Consider the following 19,860-nt stretch of genomic DNA (forward strand, 5'->3'; position numbering starts at 1 on the left):
TATGTTGCAAAGAGTGAAGTAGAGGTGAATAGGTCAATGGGAATACTTTGAGGAAGGGTGTGCCAAGTTGATCTGAATGTTTAAGAAGTCATCTGACTGAGAGAGAGATTAGAAAGAGAGAAAACAACATAAGTGAAAGTAGGACTGAGCTGTATTGAGTTCAAAAGTTGAAATATGGCGAGAAGGAAAACGAGATGCTGCCCCACAAGCTTACAGTGTTTTTTGTTGAAGCTGCATTGGTGGTCAATGAGAGATACGTCAGGGTGGATGCTGGATAGGAAATGAAGTGACATTCCTGCAGTTGCAAGGGAAAATACCAGGGGAGGGGGTGGACAGACAACTGGAAGTTCTTGCCCTTGCAGATCAAACAATGCCAGGAAACTTGCTTGCTCTATTTTAATCAAAATTGACCAATTCTGCTGTAAGGTTATACATCAATAATATTAACCCAGTTTTATTCTCTCCACTGACACTCCATGATCTACTGGATATTTCACTATGTACTACGTAGCATATTTACATCTCTTTCTCTCACATACTTCCCTCATAAGAAGAACCAGAGGAGCTACGTTGTCACAGAGGGTGATATATGCATCGAGCTGCCCGAGGAGGTAATTTGGGCAGGTACTATATTAGACACTTGGATAGGAAGTTACATCGAAAATAGGTGCAGGAGGAGGCCATTTGGCCCTTCGAGCCTGCACTGCCAGTTATGAGACATGCGTGCCAAATGGAGGAAAATCTGACTAGTTTAGATGGACACCATCTCGTTATGCACCATTTGATGCTCCATCTGGAAATCCAAATACAATATTTCAGCAAGTTCATCGTCATCCACAGCATGTTACTTCAAGAAACTTCCAATAAATTAAACATTATTTCCCTTTCTCAATATCAATGCCATTGCCCGATTACCTTAAATCTTTCTTAAGGGCTCAGTTCTAATGTCTTCAACAACAGTTTTAAAATTTTTCTCTAGTAACAATTATTCCCTATGATGCTGCCTAGTCAGTCTCAATTTCTTCTTGTATCATAATATAGGGGAGCAGACAATAAAAAATAATTCTGATGCCTCACCCTGGCAATCAAAATAATTAAAAATGGAAATATTTGAGGTAACCTACAAACACCTACCCCCCCCCCCCCCCCCCCCCCCCCCCAATCTCCCCCCTACTACAATCAGTCAGAAGGTGGGTCCAGTCCCAAAACTTCATCCATCCATTTTCACCAGATATGCTGCCTGACCCACTGAGTTACTCCAGCATTTTATATAATGAATACAGGAGGCAGGGTGGGAAGAAGTGTAGTCCAGATAGCCATGGGAACCTGTGGGTTTGTAGTAGATGTCAGACAGTTGTCTGTTATTTGCGATGGAGATAGCGAGTTTTTATCCAAATCCAAGGGCCCCAGCTATGCCTGCTTCTTTGTGGGGTACGTCGAACAACAGGATCCCACCACTGGCCACATCTTCCCACCTCCTACCCTTTTGGCTTTCCGCAGAGACCGCTCCCTCGGTAATTGCTTGGTCAATTTGTCCCTTCCCACCCAAACCACCCCCTCCCCTGGTATTTTCCCTTGCAACTGCAGGAATGCTACATTTGTCGCTTTACCTCCCCCCTCGACTCCATCCAAGGACCCAAGCAGTCTTTCCAGATGAGGCAGAGGTTCACCTGCACCTCCTCCAACCTCATCTATTGCATCCGCTGTTCTAGGTGGCAACTGCTCTACATCGAGATCAAGAGCAGGCTTGGCAATCGTTTCGCCCAACACTTCTGCTCAGTTCGCATTAAATCTCCCGGTGGCTCAGCACTTCAACTCCCCCTCCCATTCCAACCTTTCTGTCCTGGGCCTCCTCCATGGCGAGAGTGAGCCCCACCACAAATTGGAGGAGTAGCACCTCATATTTCACTTAGGTAATTTAAACTCCAGCGGTATGAACATTGACTTCTCCAATTTCAGGTAGTCCTTGCTTTCTCCCTCCTTCCCCTCCCCTTCCCAGCTCTCACACAGCCTATTGTCTCCGCCTATATCTTTGTTCTTCCCACCCCCCCCACCCCACATCAGTCTGAAGAAGGGTCCCGACCCGAAATGTCACGTATTCCTTCGCTCCATAGATGCTGCTTCACCCGCTGAGTTTCTCCAGCATTTTTGTCTACCTTCAATTTTCCAGCATCTGCAGTTCTTTCTTAAATAAGTTATTACATGAGATCATACGCAGTATAAAGGTTATGCTAAAATGTGACTGACTCTGAGATATGAAGAATAAGGAGTAGCAATTTCAGATAAGGTTCTCCTCATTAATTTTGGAACATGGACCAATAACCAGTGGACCACGACTAGATGCTACGTCCAATTCCGGCCATTCAATTTGAGGAAGCAAGCATTAGAGAGGCTGCAGATAAGATGTACACTGATACTGCATTTCAGATTTCAACCACAAAGTTGAACCTGAAGAGTAGAGTTTCCTTTTTTTTGAAGCAAAGAAGCTTAAGAGATCATGACTAGTAAAGGGGGAAATTATTAGCAGCAACTAATCATGGGGTATGGGGAGAAGGCAGGCACGGGTTACTGATTGTGGATGATCAGCCAGTATCACAATAAAGAGCGGTGCTGGCTCGTAGGGCCGAATGGCCTCCTCCTGTACCTATTTTATGTTTCTAACTGCATATCTGAAAAATAAATGCATAACCCTGAAACACACACCAAATAGAAGTTCATTTCAATTCATCCAAAAAAAATCCAACTCCACAAACTAACATATGGCTTATAAAGATTTTGATCAGAATATAATCTGATTTTAAAAGATCAAAAATCTTGATGAATTCTGAAAATTTGCACTTTGCACTGCCTCACATATCAGCATGTCACAACGCCATTTCAGATATCATTAAAAGTCTTTTGGGCATCCACATCAATTCAAGTGTGCAATGTAGGAAGTATCCTCCTCTATGGACACTCAGTCACTGCAACATTAAAGCGTGGTGCTTACTGTCTGTGCTTTTAACTTGTGATTGCCAACATCCTCCAGGGCCTGAGATAGCTGCTTCTGAAAAAGGAAAAAAAATTGCTATTAGTCCTATTACAGTTTCATATAGTGAAACAAACTCAGAATCAATTATAGAAATTATTATTTGGTTGTTGAAAATTATTTAGAATTCTTTAAACATGAATTGTAGTGCTTACATTATAACAGCGTGCAAGCTTTTAGTACAACTCAAAATTACTATGCCTCAATGGAACGTTGTAAATATTCCTTCACTGCAGAAATTGGAGAAAATGCTATTGAATTTTACCCTTCTGTTCCAGTTAACATGCTCTCATAGTTTCTGAAGAGGGGTCCTGGCCCAAAACGTTACCTACACGTCTGAAGAAGGGTACACCCAAAATGTCACCTATCGATGTTCTCCAGAGATGCTGCCTGACCCGGTGTATCACTGCAGCACTGTGTCTTTTTTTTTGTAAACCAGCATCTGCAGTTCCTTGTTTTTACCCTTCTCATATTTTTTATATAATAATAATAATGAAGAAGGGTCACACCACAAACAGAAGCAAAGCCTCAGGCATGGTCAAAAGCCAGGGAGTAAACACTGGATGAAGATGGACACCTATCGCGGCAGGGTGTTCTCCAGAGATGCTGCCTCGACCCCAGGTGTAGCTGACCACTGACAGGGACCGCACTGTATGGGTGGAGCTTTTTTTTTTTAACAGTAACTAAACCAGCCATCTGCCAGTTCCGATATGTGCTCCCTCTTTCGACCCCTTCTCGATAGCAGCATTCTCTATCTGCACTTCCATAGAGCGCATAATCCAGTAGATGAACATTTTACTGTTTCAAAATCATTAGTGCCTTAAAAGAATAACCACCGCGCATTTGGCGATCTAATTTAAAGTCCCCAGGTTCAACTCACACCTTGACATCGTAAATCAAAGTTGTTACAGTTAGTTTTCTTTTCATTAAATCCAGCATTTAGGGCCAATCAGAAATGTCAACGGCAACTAAGCGATTGGGGGGCATAATAGTTGGGTTATCTGCACTTCCATCCATTATTTGAATCAAATCACAACAATCCCACTCTCAATCTGATAATTCCATCACTTTTCTTGGCAAGAATTCTGTCTACAATCTTACTAATTTGACCCTGATCTGCACTTTAAAATTCCACCATGCCTTTACTCTCCATAATCGTAAATTTGGTTTCACCCCTCTCAATATGCCAAAACAGGTTTCACAGCTCTCAATATCCTACACCAGGCTTCACCACTCCCAATATCCCCACCTTCACCAGTCCCCTCTTTATTCCCCTTAGCCAGCTTCATTTCTCCTGATAATGCCCCACTAGCTTCACCCAGAGGCAACCGACTCTACATGAAGTCGGTTGCCTCTGCCTCCAAGGTATGTAAAATATTTTTTTTAAAACAAAGCGTTGGAGAAACTCAGCAGGCCAGACAGCATCTGCAGAGTGAAAAGGACAGACTACACTTCTGGTCAGGACCCTTCTTGAAGTAGAGAAGAGAAAACTATTAAACAGGTGGGAGGGGGAGGCATGAGACAAGAACTGATAAGTGATAGGTGGATAGACATAAAATGCTGGAGTAACTCAGCAGGTCAGGTAGCGTCTCCGGAGTAAAAGGATAGGCGATGTTTCAGCTCCTGTTTCAGTAGGGGATTGGAGGATGGAGGGAGGGGAACGGGAGGGTAAATGAAGAGCTGAAGGTGAGAAAAGATCAAGACCAATCAGGGTTGGCCACAAATGATCTCAGGCAGGGTAGTTCCTTGTTAAACTCATTGTTAACCTGTGGAAAGTGTGATCTCAAGAGGGATACAATGTGGTGAACTGTGGAACTGGTTAAACGACGAGGGTGGAGGAAGGAAACAAGGGGGGGGGGGGGGGGCAGTGGTGGGGGGGGATGGGAATGTAGATAGAAGTTACTTTAAATTGGAGAATTCAACATTCATACTGCTGCGATGTAAGCTACACAAGCAAAGTCTGATGTGCTGTTTCTCCAATTTCCGTGTGGCCCCACTCTGTCAATGGAGAAGGCCCATGACAGAAGGGTCAGTATGGGAATGGAAGGGGAGTGCAAACGGTTGGCAACTGGAAGATCCCGTAAGCCTTGGTGAAATGTTTTTCGCTGGAGTAACTTCTACCTGCACTCCCCGCCCCTTCGCCTCCTTCCACCGCCCTAGTCGTTTAACAGGTAATGATAACTGTGTAATGGAGGTAGGGGGAGTGGAAGGAAAGGTATGTATAATGTGGGTGGGGGGGGGGGGGGGAGGAAGAGGGGAGTGGAAGAGAGAATAGATGATAAGGAGGTAAAATGTACCTGAAATCGGAGAACTCAATGCTCATGTCATAGGTTGAAGGCTACCCAAAACAGAATACTGTTCCTCCAGTTTTCATGTGGCCTCATTCTGGCAGTGGAGGAGGCCAGATGGGTTATAAATGGGAAGGGAAATTAAAAGGGCTTGCAACCAGGAGTTCCAGTAGGCCCTGACAGACTGAGCACAAGTAAATGGTGAGATAGCCTCTGCTTGCTCACTGATGGAGAGGCCACATCGAAAGGACCAAAAGCGATGGACAAGGTTCGAAGAGCTACTGGAAGGGCTGTTGGGGTTCCTGACTGGAAATGAGAGGTGGTGTTTAAAACTCACATTATAAACCCTCATAAGAAAATCACTAATAATGCATATACTAGTGCATAAATTCCCATATCAATTTTACCAGCAAACTTGCTGATAGGTTGGTTCCAAAACAAGTGGTCTAGAAAGCCCATTTAAGTATGTATATCAAACATTTAAACATATTTCTCATTAATGCACATATATGGTTTGGCTTTCAGTCAATAATCTATATATTACTAAACGTCTGTTCTTGACCGGTTTTGGCGATCTGTGCTGCGATTTCCGAGAGAACGGCGCCACCTACAGCCATCATAATTGGCCACCTCGCTCAGAGCCCCCCTCCGCCGCATGTGTGCTGAGGATTTTTCCAGTCGATGAAAAATGACAGAGATATTAATGATTTTACAAAATTCCCCATTCTCTCTGCTGCCCCCGCTGGCGGCAGGGGGGATGGACCATAAAACCAGGAAGTGGTGTGCCTCAATTAGCCTGCAAGCTGGAGGAAGGCAGAGGGTCACGTTTCTCTGAGCTGTGAATACACTGAACACATGTCCACACAACTGTGAGTAAGTACCCTTAATGTGGTTTGAAAATGAAAATATGGTTAAAGTAAAAAAGCACTGCCTGCAAATGGTTGTTTGGGGGGTTTGGGTTGAAATAAAAAGGCACTCTCTCTCCCCCCCCCTCCTCCTCTCCCCCCCCTCCCTCTCCCTCCCTCCCACCTCTCTCCCTCTCCCCCACTCTTCCCCTCCCTCCCCTCTTCCCCCCCCCCCCCTCCCCCTCCCCTCCTCCCCCCCCCCCTCTCCCCCCCCCCCCTCTCCTCCTCTCTCCCCCCCCCCCCTCTCTCTCCCCCCTCCCTCTTCTTCCCCCCTCCTCTTCTTCTTCCCCCCCCCCCCCCCCCCCCCCCCTCCTCTCCCCCAAGTGTGTGTGACGCTGCATGCCGCCTCCCCCCCACAACCGCACATTGGGGGAACAGACCCAACGGGTCTACACTTGGTCTAGTTTCATATATAATTAATACCCAATATTTCCCTACCCTAATTTACACAATGTAAGTAAATGGATTTATTGTCATTGTTTGCTGACTGAATTTCAGTCATCTACAATACTTGATGTTGCAGTGTCACAGAGCACTGTTAGCAAATATAGCTAATTACTTCATCACAAGTTACATTGTTGGGTTATTAATTTGCTTTAGGGCGAGAGATTGATTCGATGTCAGACCATTTCAGCACTTTATCATTACAAAAACATCCATATAATCCGAAAATACCACCAACTCTATTTTTTAATTAAATGAAACATCTTACAAATATTGAACAAAAGACGCATTTTAATTAGACAATCAAACTCGAGACAACCTGCACTACGCTGATCCATTCAGCCTCGATGGTAACCACAATGCATATGGTATAAAAAGGTTTTTTTACAATCACCCCCCTGACCCTCAAAAGCAAATTACTGACAGTGCATATACTGTTAAGTAAAACCATATAGCTAAAAACAAAATTACCCTACCCTGTGGGTGAATAAATCTTGTTAACGAAGGAACAAGACCAGACTTTTAATGAGTTCATGGATGATCTGCATCTGTAATTCTAAACTAGTTCTTCTGTGGAAGGAAAACCTCTGAAGATTGTTTTTATATTATTGTTTGGCCTTCACCCCATCCACACAGCACCTAACTATTGCCCAAAAATGTTGCCCAAACCTTCTTCAAGCTTAAACTGCGCTTTGTGCAAAGAAGCTACAGATTTCCATAAATTTTCTTTGTAGGAAGTATTTCCTGACATCACGTTTGAATAGCCCAGATTTAATTTTAATTTTGGACTCATTTAAGACTAATCAACCTAGTAATTTCTCCCTTTCCTGTCATTGTAGCGCAATGCTATTGGCTCTAAGTCAACAACAATTGGTGTTGAGTTAGGAACACCTACTTTTTAAAAACAAGTCAAGCTTCACTAACATTACAGCAGAGCTTCACGGGTGAGTGTAAAGTGAATCACATGATTTGAAGTTAGCTATGTCAAAGCCTGGCTGTGTAGCTGTATGCTGCCGAGGCAGAGATAATATTTTTGCCTAGAATTAGTATTTTTAAGCCACTGTGACAGCTGTTCACAGGTTTGTATGGCGATGGATTTGCCTGCTGCTTTAGGCAAGTTCTGCCAGATATGAATGGGGCATTTCCACAACAAGCCACAACAATTGGGGAGATGGGTCAGGCCAAGTAAAACTGATAGCACTGAGCAGACCATTCACTCATTCACTGAGTCAGTGAGGCGGGCTGATGCCAGCTGGCTCACCCATCATGGTTGTTTCTACAATCTTCTCCTGAATGCTTTTTGTTCATTTCCGACTTACAAAAAATGTGGGTGATGAATCTCAGGAACATAACCCAGGAACTGGCTGTACATTGATCCTGTAACACTTTTGGAAAGCAGGACTAAATTAAAGAAAATTGAAGGAAACTATTACATTCAGTTGCCTATTACATTTTAAACTACACTATGTCCTATCATCATTCTCGGTGCAGTTTATGCCATTTGACAACAAGTTTTCAGCCTGTCTTTGCCACAAGCAAACTGGAAGGTCTGTCAATTGTGTCACAATCACAATGCAATACAATGATATAACTAATTATTCAAAATGAACAAAGGAAAAGTGTTGGTCCAAATGGAGTTCATACACATTGTAATATTCCAAAAGCCCGTGTAAAGGATGAGCCCACAGTTATTTAAGTTGTGTATTATTGTCACATGCATCAAGGTACAGTGCAAAGCTTTGAGTTACGTTATCCAAACGGATCAGATAAGCCATTTAAAGATACAATCAGTTCAAAAGTACAATAGATAAAGCAAAGGGAAAGCTACAGGAGTGCAGAGATAGTTCTCAGCATTGTAGCACATCAGTTCCTTAGACAAAATCCTATGTCCTCAATGCTGCAGAGGTGAACAGAACCGTAAACCTAGCTTATGGCCTAGCTTAGGGCCATTCAGAAGCCTGATAATGGAGGGGAAGAAGTTGTTACTGAGTCCGACAGTACGTGCCTTCAAGCTTCTGTACCTTCTGCCGGACGGGAGAAGAGAGAAGTAGGAATGATTGCGGTGGGCCAAGTCTTTGATTGTGTTGGCTGCTTTTCCGAGGCAGTGTGAAGTGTAGATTAAGTCAATGGTAGGAAGTCTGGTGGGTGTGATGGACTGGGTTTTATCTGCAACCCTCTGCAATTTCTCACAGTCTTGGACAGAGCTGTTCCCAAAAAGGCTGTGATGCAACCCAGCAGAATGCTTTCTACGATGCATCTGTGGAAGTTTGTAAGAGAAATGGGAAATATGTCAAACTCCCCAGGAAGTTGGTATACCTTTTTGGCTGTTGCATCAATGTGCTTGGTCCATGACAGAACATTGGTAATGTTAAAAGCAAGGAATTTGAAGCTTTAAATCATTTCTACATCCGCACCATTAATGCTGATTGGAGTATGTACTTCACAATGCTTGTCAATAACTAGCTCCTTTGTCTTGTTTACATTGAAAGAGAAGTAATTATCCTGTCACTATGTCACTAAGGTCACTATCTCCTTCCTGTACTCTGTAGAGGAGTTTGCATGGGATCATGATGTTGAAGGCTGAGTTATTGTTGATGAATAGGAGTCTAAAGTAGGAGGTCCTTGTTGTCTAATTGTTTCATATTTGAGTTTAGGATCAAGGAGATAGCATGTGCTGTGGACCTGTGGCAACGGTAAGCAAACTGCAGTGGATTTAAGCTGACTGGCAGGCTGGAGTTAATGTGTGTCATCACCAGTCACTCAAATAACTTCATGATGATGGATGTCAGATCCATTGGACAATAGTCATTAAGGCACGCTACCTTACTGTTCTTTGGTGCCGGGATAATAGTGGCCTTTTTGAGGCAGGTGGGGACCTCAGAATAGAGTAGTGAGAGGTTAAAGATGTATGTGAGTAACTCTGTCAGCTGATCTGCACAGGTACTGAGGATGGGATCATGATGTTGAAGGCTGAGTTATTGTTACTGCATTTCGTTGTCTCTGTACTGTACACTGACAATGACAATTAAAGTTGAATCTGAATCTGAATCGGATGTGGCCAGGGACTCCATCCAGACCATTTGCTCTCTACGGATACACTTTCAGGAAAGCCAATCTTAATTCTGCCTCAGTAACCGTTTGTACAGTTGCGCCCAAGACTGGCAGGCAAATGACATTCCATCACCGACCTTCTATACAAAGCGAACGTGGAATGCAATGAGTTCACCGCCTAAAACAAAAGTAACTGAAGAGCCCAGTTATGACTTTTACTTTGTGTGCTGCAGGCCAAATTGTGCCCATTATGATCAATAAAAAGTCCCACTTGAAGCACCTCCCTATGCCATCATGCGCTGCAGAAAGAAAGCTGTATTTAGTTGCAAATTGCAAAATATTTTTGTTTTTTATATTAGGTGCTGGGAGAAGCAGTTTCAAAAATAAATTTCAAAATAATTTTTAATCAATTGAAGAAATCTGAGGGAAAAGGCATTAGGATTGGATTGCCAGATTTCCCTCTCAGTGACAGAATTGCTGAAAGTCCATTGTGTTTAATATATCTAGACACAAGGAATTGCAAATGCTGGTTTACAAAAAAAGACACAAACTGCTGGAGTAACTCGGCCGGATAAGCAGCATCTCCAGAGACATGGGTAGGTGACATTTCGGGTTGGGGGCATTCTTCGGACACGAGTCAAGAGATGCTGCCTGACTCTTTCATTTACTCCAGCACTCTGTGTCTGATAAATCACTAGATGACTGTCAAAGAGCTCCGAAAACCACATCTAAGAATATTTCATGATTTATCCAGAATCATGTTAACAAACTAAAAGTTGGGAGTCATTTCACCTTGCACTTTGTGAAGTATATCAGGACTGACATCAATGCTTGGTGTTTGAAATAAGGGTTACTGTAATTCATCTGAGTATGCTGAACAATTAATGTTTCCTTGCCAGGAGATGCATTATAGCAATGCGCCGCCGATGACATAGTGGAATGCCCAATGGACTTGTTGTTTACAAGCCCAAGGAGTGAAGGACCACTGCAAAAGAAAAACAGGCTAGCACTTATGAAGCTTTCTTCACAACTTTAGAATATACCTTGGTACTTTACCTCCAACACTACAACAATGTTGGAAACTATTTTTTTTAAGCCATTCTGAATATAACACATGTGTAAGAACACTTCACTTGCAAAAGTCTTTTCAATCTCTTAGATTTAAACGGGTGTGAGTAGATCCTTCAGTATACTCCAGGTTCCAAGAACCGGGTGTATTATTATTCTTCTCTCCTATAGAATATTTATACATTTAGTTCATATATCCATTAAAAAAGCAGAAGCCTAATAAAATTAACTTTCCAAAAATTGATCTTGTACATTAGCATGATACATATGTTAATATCTTAATTAAATCTTTCTCAAAACTAATGATATAATTCTCTCTGCAGTTGGATAAATTGTAAATATCAGTAAATTGATCAAGTGTAAACTGGAAACTATAAAAAGCGTAATAATCTCAATGCTGCAGATAAAAACAAGACACATAATTAAATGGGAAATTACTTTACTTGCACAATACATTACCTGCTGGGTCAGTCGGTAAAGAAAAAGCTGAACATAACCAAATGAGAACATAAAAAAGAGTTGTCACAGATTTTATTCACAATGCAAGCATTCTTGCATTTCCTCGTAGCTCTACATAGCATGTGATGTTACATTTGAAAATTTAATTAAACATCAATTGATTCATATGAAACTCAGTTAATACTTCTCAAAGTGAGCTCATGATAGCATTTCTGTTTGTCATTCTGTCCTTGACCCAAAAAGGCAACTCAATTTCTTTCCCTACTAACGTTGCCTGACTACTTCCAATATGTTGTTTCTGTTTCAGATTTCTAGCATCTGCGTTTTTTGGAACTAATTAGAGCACTTCACACTAGAATTCATATCTATCTCATTCACTACACTGATGGATGTTATCCTAAAGCAGTAACTAAAGCTCAAGACACCCAGCAAATAAATATGTAATTCACAGAGTAAGGAAATTAGTTAAACACTGTGTAATTAAGGAAGGGATTCTTCTGCAACCTCGGCACATTGTGCACCTCAGGCATTTCATCAGAATGTTTAAGAGCCTGATCTTAAAATGCAATTAAACATGGCAGTCAACTTAAACAAACCATTTCACAAATAATTAGTTCACCACAAGATATGAACTTGTTCTGCCAGTCAGAATTCAGGGATGCTCCTGAAGCCAAATCAGCGCTATATCATTCACTTGCTCCCACATCATAAGGAATCCCAATAACTTTTTATTGATAGATAAATAAATCTGTCCCATATACACTTATCACAGAACTCATTAACAGAATATTTTAATGTTTATTTATACCAACAATTTGAAGGTAAGTAAAGACAGCAATTTGAACACAGCAATTTTTTTAAACTGCTTGTGTTGTAACAACATATCTTTAAATCACCATGATGACATCCAAACTGTCAGGGTGTGACCTCTCCACACCATCATCCATACTCTTCCCACCCACACTTTACCTCCCCTCCTTCCCTCCACCCATTCCTGCCCTTGCCTGCAACCATTATCAAAAGGGTTTCTGTGAAAGATGGAGACTGGAAATGTACTACCAATAATAAATAACCTAAAAGGCAAATACAGTGCCCTCCATAATGTTCGGGACTAAAACTCATCATTTATTTATTTGCCTCTGTACTCCACAATTTGAGATTTGTAATAGACAAAATCACGTGGTTAAAGTGCACATTGTCAGATTTTATTAAAGGGTATTTTTATACATTTTGGTTTCACATGTAGAAATTACAGCTGTGTTGTTTTATATAATGGTATATGGACACGCTGATCTTCTGTATTCATGCTTACTATAGTCTGTTGTGCATAAGAATTTCATTGTCCTATCTGGGACACATGACAAGACTCTTGAATCTTGAATACATAGTCCCCCAATTTCAGGGCACCATAATGCTTGGGACACATGGCTTCACAGATGTTTGTAATTGCTCAGGGGTGTTTTAATGCCTCCTTAATGCAGGTATAAGAGAGTTCTCAGCACCTAGTATTTCCTCCAGTCTTTCCATCCCTTTGGAAACTTTTATTGCTGTTAATCAACATGAGGACCAAAGTTGTGCCAATGAAAATCAAATAAGCCATTATGAGACTGAAAAATAATAATAAAACTGTTAGAGACATCAGCCAAACCTTAGTCTTACCAAAATCAACTGTTTAGAATATCATTAAGAAGAAAGAGGGCACTGATGAGCTTACTAATTGCAAAGGGACTGGCACGCCAAGGAAGACCTCCACAGCTGATGACAGAAGAATTCTCTCTATAATAAAGAAAAATCCCCAAACACCTGTCCGACAGATCAGAAACACTTCAGGAGCCCAGTGTGGATTTGTCAATGACCACTGTCCGCAGAAGACGTCATGAACATAAATACAGAGGCTACGCTACAAGATGCAAACCACTGGTTATCCACAAAAATAGGATGGCCAAGTTACAGTTTGCCAAGAAGTACTTAAAAAAAGCAACCACAGCTCTGGAAAAAGATCTAAGATGAACTTATATCAGAGTGACGGCAAGAACAAAGTTTGGAGGAGAGAAGGAACTGCCCAAGATCCAAAGCATACCACCTCATCTGTGAAACACGGTAGTGGGGGTGTTATGGCCTGGGCATGAATGGCTGCTCAAGGTACTAGCTCACTTATCTTCATTGATGATACAACTGCTGATGAGAGTAGCATAATGAATTCTGAAGTGTATAGACACATCCTATCTGCTCAGGTTCAAACAAATGCCTCAAAACTCATTGGCCGGCAGTTCATTCTGCAGCAAGACAATAATCCCAAACATACTGCTAAAGCAACAAAGGAGTTTTTCAAAGCTAGAAAATGGTAAATTATTGTGTGGCCAAGTCAATCACCTGATCTGAACCCAATTGAGCATGCCTTTTATATGCTGAAGAGAAAACTGAAAGGGACTAGCCCCCAAAGCAAGCATAAACAAAAGATGGCTGCTATACCAGATGGCAGAGCATCACCAGAGAAGACACCCAGCAACTGGTGATGTCCATGAATCGCAGACATCAAGCAGTCATTGCAGGCAAAGGATATGCACCAAAATACTAAACATGATTAGTTTCATTTACATGACATTGCTGTGTCCCAAACATTATGATGCCCTGAAATGGGGGGACTATGTATAAACACAGCTGTAATTTATTTTCTTTTTTTAAATATATTTTTATTTATTAGAAGTACAGTAAATTACAGTAGTACAAGCCAGATATATCTTATTACATTTATTGTACCCCTTCATTTTTTAAGCATTAAGGAAAGATAGAAATAAAGCAAGCAGAGAAAGTGAAAGAAAGGAAGTTGTGTTCAGGTAAAAGAGTGATCACTTAAAAAAAAAAAATTAGTTAGAGAAAAGAATTAAGAAATAGACCCTAGAAAAGAAAGAAGGAAAAAGGAAAAAAAACACAAAAGCTGTAATTTCTACATGGTGAAATGGCCTTTATTAAAATCTGACAAAGTGCACTTTTTCTATCACAAATCTCAAATTGTGGAGTACAGAGGCAAATAAATAAATGATGGGTCTTTGTCCCAAACATTATGGAGGGCACATTTCAAGAGACAAGAATATCTGAAAGATATGCTCCCAGTTCCAAGCCATTTTCAAGAACTTATTCAACACCTGTTGGAATGAATTCAGACATATCCCACTCTGAGAAACTGTCGAGGTTCACAAATTATTGTAAAATAAAGCTTTTACTGACATCCTAACCTAGAGCTTTATGAATGTAACTGACTCTTTTATCACTTTTCCCTCCATTTAAAATTTCTATCAAATCTCTTTGAAGTCTATGTTTTGCTGGAAAGATACTCACCTCTTTGGGCCTTTCATGTTAATTGAGGTCCTATAAATTATTTAGGAAATTTCACTGAACATTTTCAACAAACTCTTTATAATGCACTGCATAAGAGCACCAACTCCAGATAAATCATTGCACAATTGCCATGTAGAGTCATCAGGGAATCCAACAGATATTTCTGGACCAAGCTACAGTATAAGCACACAGATGCCTGTCAATTGAGGCAAGGCCTGCTTTCTATAACAGAATTCAAAGCAAAGTCACACAGTATTGCTGGTAAGAACTCAACCTCCCCAACAAGCTAAATACAATCAGGACTCATATTGAACAGAAAGTCAGTGAAATGACATCACGCATCTGAAACAGCCTCGGGTGCACCTGTAGTCATAGTCATTGTTACAGACGTCAAATTGGCCTTCTGAGAGTGAAATCACAGAAAGCAACTGGGCAGATGGAGTCACCAGACTTGTCCTCAGAACATGCGTGGGCCGGCTGACAGTATTTGCAGACATTTTTAGCCTCTCCCTTTGCCAACCTTTGGTTCGTACCCGCTTTAAAAAGACCACTTTCATGCTGGGGCTAAAGAAAAATAAGGAAGTGTGCCTGAATGAATACCATCCAGTGGCTCTGACATCCACCATTATCAAGTGCTTCAAGAGACTAGCACTGTCTCACAATAACTCCAACCTCCAGACAGAAAATACCCAATACAATCTGCCGTCTGCTGCAACACGTCCTGCACTCATCGCTGGAACATCTGGATAGCAAGGACATCCAAGTCAGACTCTTATTTATTGACATACCTCTGCCCTCAACACCACAATTCTAACCAAACTCATTCCCAAACTCCTAGAACTTGGATTCTGCACCTCCTCCTCTACTTCTTGTTCCACAGATTACAATTTGTAAAGATAAGTGAGTAAATATCCTCCATAATAATTCTCAACACCATAAGGAAACCTCCAAGCTGGTTATCAAACTCACGGAACTGGGTCTCTGCGCATCCCTCTGCAACAGATATAATTCTGTGGACCATGAAATCCAACAATCCATACCCAATCCCTGTCCAGTGATACCAGGCTAAAATGAAGTCTTCCAAAATTCCCCAGACAGTGAAATTCTACAGTTTTTCTAACCGGAGGTTGATAGACTGCAATGGCCCTTTTTGTCTTGTTTATCCCTGAGACTTTACTATTTGGCCTCATTGTCTTAGTTCATAATCATATTTTAAATGGTGTGTTAACAACCTGCAGCTTTAGGGGATTTAGGGGATCTTATTTCCGGGCTTCATGTCCTAGTCACAGATGCAACGATGTTGCCCAATGCAGCCATGATTGGCAAACATTGGGCTCTTGAACAGTTGAAAGCAGCTGATGGTGAAACATTGAACACTACGGAGAGCTTACTGCTGCAGCACAGACATTCCAGGATCGACATCCAGTGATTTGCAGTTCTGGTACCGGGTTGTGCCCATGTTGGAGTGCTAGATTTTTTATTACTAAGCTGACAAATGCTATTAGTTACAGGTGGAACATCGATCAGCATATCAAGAAATCCTGATCAATGGATCTCAGCAATGCTCCAAACATGTATATGAAGCCTTAACTTTCTGCACCTGATGCACCTTAATATCATCATCATCGTGATAATAAAGCCAATACTTGTTCATAACAAATAATCTAACAAAAATACTGATAATTCTGGAAGGACATATTATAATGATTTTAATTTCCCCTTGGCTCATCTTTTCATTTGCCCCTGGATTTTTTGGTACGCGAGACTGTGGCCGTTGCTCGCAATACTATTCCAATGTTTCCTCTTCTTTTCTCTTGCAGATGTGGAAGGCAATACAACAGAACGAGGGCTAGCCCTCTATACACAATCAAAGTGAAACATTTCTACTGATGTCTTCTCATAAAAGCATAAATTGTTGGGAATACTCAATGCAGCATGCATAGAGAATGAAATTGAGATAACATTTCAGATTAATAACCCTTTACTTCATCAGCACTGATTGCCATATAACCATTACAGTCAATGCAAACCATTTTAAACCAAAGTACAATGTTAATTGTTTACTTCAAATCTCTATTCCAATTGTAAATCTATCAGGATTCTAACTATATACTTTTTAATCTTTTACTTGTGTATGAGTTGATTGTATTAATGCAGTGTATGATTTAATTTGACTGGAAGGCAGCAAACAAAACCTCTTCACTGTATATCAATAGATATGACAATAAATAAATCAATCCAATAAATTAACAAACTAACCATTTATTGGAACATTAACAATTAATCGTTTTATCATCCCTCCAACAGAAGACAGAAGGTGTGAATATGATTATTTTATTCATCTCATGCTTGCTGGGAAAATTCTGGCTCGCCAAAAAAATAAAAGCTGCACAGGTATGAGAAGTTGGGAATTCTCAACACAGACAAAACTTGTCTGTTTTAGCTTGAGTAGCATTACACATCAGATGAACTATTTATTAACTATCATATCAATTTGTAAATACGATGTTTTCAAATTCCAAAATTATGGGAACTCACAACCACTGATTCACCACTAAGACAAGGAAAACTACATGTTCACAAAAAAAACAACCACCAAATTTAGAAGATTTCAATATCCTTTGACAAAGCCATTTACTTCTAACCATTAATCACGGGGTGCCCAACAGTGATACAAAAATTGCAACTTAATGACTAAATTGTGATACCAACCAAAGATTATAGAGGCCTTGCATATTAGTATTCTCCACATTGATCTCAGTGTTCTCCATGAGTTCTCCATGATGAAAACATTTGCAAAGTACATCCTCAGACTCCTCGCACAAATCTATCCTTTATTCTCTGAGGTTATCCTCTTGGTTTTAATATTGGTTTGAAAAGCTTTAGGATTTTCATTAATCTGACGCACCAAAGCTATTTTGTGGCCCATTAATCATCTGCTTCACTTCTTTTCTTCCCTTTCTTTATATTCCTGTCTGTTTCCAACCCCTTTAACCTACAAGTGCTCCCTTTTTCTTTTAGACTATTAAATCCTCTTTGGTCATCCAAGGTTTCCTTACTTTGCCATCCTTATTCTTCCTCCCTAATGGAAATTCCGATCCTGAACACCCATCAGCCGGCCATTAAACAACTTCCACATGTCAGATACGGACATACCCAATAACAATTGCTCCCAGTTTACCCTCCCGAGCTCCTACCTCATAACATTGTAATTTGGTTACTCCAATTTAGCACCTTCCCACAAGATTCAGTCTTCTCCTTATCAAAGCAATCTTAAATCTTCGCGAGTGGAAACACGGAACTGCAGATGCTGGTTTACACAAAAGAACACAACATGCAGGTGTAATTCAGTGGGTCAGGCTTTATCTCTGGAGAACACGGATACTATACTCCATGTACACTCATGATTGTGCAGCCAAATACCAACCCAACTCAATTAACAAGCTCACAGACGATACCACCATAGTTGGCAGGATATGAAATAATGATGAGATGGAGTATAGGAAAAATATTAGGTACATCGTAACCTGATGCAGCTGGGTGCTCAGGATTATTCGAGGATATGACAGTGACATAGATAAGAGTTACAGTGAGGTGGTCATTCCTAAGGTACAAGCAGGAAGTAGATGGGTGACCACCAGGAAAAGGATTAGGCAGAAAGTGCAGGAATCCCCAAGAGCCATTCCCCTCAACGACCTCCCTAGATGTCAGCAAGAAAAAGGAGAATGTGACTGACTTCAGGAAGCGAAGCAATACACACACCCCAGAATGTATTGATGGAGCCAAAGTAGAGATGGTCGATATCTTCAAGTTCTTAGGAATAAATATCACCAGCAATTTGTCCGGGACCAGCCACATTGAAGCTGTGGCCAAGAAAACACACAAACGCCTCTACTCCTTGAGAAGACTTAGGAAGTGTGGCATGTTCCCAACAACCCTCGCCAACATCTACAGATGCGCCATAGAAAGCATTTTATTGGGATGCACCACTGTCTGGTATAGGATCTGCTCCATCCAAGACCGCAAGAAATTGCAGAGAGTTGTGGATGTAGCCCAGATTAGCAGGCAAACCAACCTTCTTTCTGTTGACTCTATCTACACTTCACGCTGCCTCGGCAAGGCCACCAGCCTTGGACCGGTCTTACCCCGGTCACTCGCTCTTCCCCCCTCTCCTGTTAGGCAAGAGTTACAAAGGTTCGGAAATGCAAATCTCGAGATTCAGGGACAGTTTCTTCCCAGCTGGTATCAGGCAACTGAAGCCTGTCACCAGCTAGAGTGCGGTCATGACCTCCCATCTACCTCATTGGAGACCTTGAACTATCTTTAATTGGACTTTATCAGCCATTATCTTGCATTAAATTTTGTATCCTTTATCTGTACACTGTGAACGGCCTGATTGCAATCATGTATACAGATGCTCCCCAATTTACGATGCTTTGACACGATATTTCGACTTGTGGTGCAAACGCTCGGCAACGGCGACGAGTCGCAGCTCACTTCCGGTCACGTGATCAAATTGTATTAAATGCGTTTTCAACTTACGATATTTTCGATTTTCGATGGGTTTATTGGAATGTATCGCCATCGTAGGTCGAGGAGCAGCTGTAGTCTTTTCTTTGACTGGATTGCACACAACAAAATATTTTTCACTGTACCTCGTTACACCTGACACTAATAAACAAAGCTAAACTATACCTGTTGTCGAGGTGAATGGCTCCTGGGGATTCCTGCATTTTCTGCCTACTGAGGTCACCCAGCTGCAGCTCCTTAACACGGTGTTGAAGGAGTTGCAGCCGAATACACGTACTGCAGGTATAGACCTCAGGGCACTGGAAATGACAGGCAGGAGAAGCATTCCACCATCCCATCTGCCTTCACTATGACTCCGAAAACATAGGAAGAATTACCCAGGCAAACAGATTGTAACTTAACCTGTTGTTATCCTTTTCTCAACTACCTCAACGAAGCGTCATGAGCCAAAGCCTCAGTGTTGCACTTTTCCTCAACATAGCCTCTCTCCCAACATGACCGCTCAGAAAGAACAAAAAATGTTCTTTGCAGATAACACACATCTGAGCAATTTTTCACACTACAAGCATTATAACCAGAACTTTGTCCAATAGAATAGCCTTTACAATATCCAATACTCTTACTTTATTTCTTCTGGAACTGCTATTTAAGCCAGGAAATCAGGTGGGCAAGTTAGCACCAGCCTTCAGATGAGTAGCGCAGAAAAGAAATGATTAAACAAAGTTAACTGGTAAATAGGTATAAAATT

The 19,860-nt window shown here is 41.3% G+C and overlaps 1 protein-coding gene and 1 long non-coding RNA gene across 4 annotated transcripts in view; one reads left to right on the forward strand and one right to left on the reverse strand.

Moving 5' to 3' along the window:
- LOC129706835 (uncharacterized) overlaps positions 1 to 19,114 on the forward strand; it is a 28,036-nt gene extending 8,922 nt beyond the window's left edge. Inside the window, exon 5 of the long non-coding RNA XR_008725107.1 lies at positions 16,403 to 19,114. This is a non-coding gene — a long non-coding RNA (uncharacterized LOC129706835). The remainder of the gene's footprint in view (positions 1 to 16,402) is intronic.
- Positions 1 to 19,860, reverse strand: part of mad1l1 (mitotic arrest deficient 1 like 1) — a 610,531-nt gene that overhangs the window by 429,646 nt on the left and 161,025 nt on the right. For 2 of the 3 annotated variants that reach the window (XM_055651368.1, XM_055651366.1), the window contains exon 13: positions 2,990 to 3,046. The exons of the other annotated variant lie outside the window; for it this stretch is intronic. In XM_055651368.1, coding sequence (XP_055507343.1) covers positions 2,990 to 3,046 — 57 coding nt within the window. The remainder of the gene's footprint in view (positions 1 to 2,989; positions 3,047 to 19,860) is intronic. 3 annotated transcript variants of the gene reach the window in all.

This window comes from Leucoraja erinacea, chromosome 20, assembly GCF_028641065.1.
Source record: "Leucoraja erinacea ecotype New England chromosome 20, Leri_hhj_1, whole genome shotgun sequence".
Classification (NCBI taxonomy): domain Eukaryota; kingdom Metazoa; phylum Chordata; class Chondrichthyes; order Rajiformes; family Rajidae; genus Leucoraja; species Leucoraja erinaceus.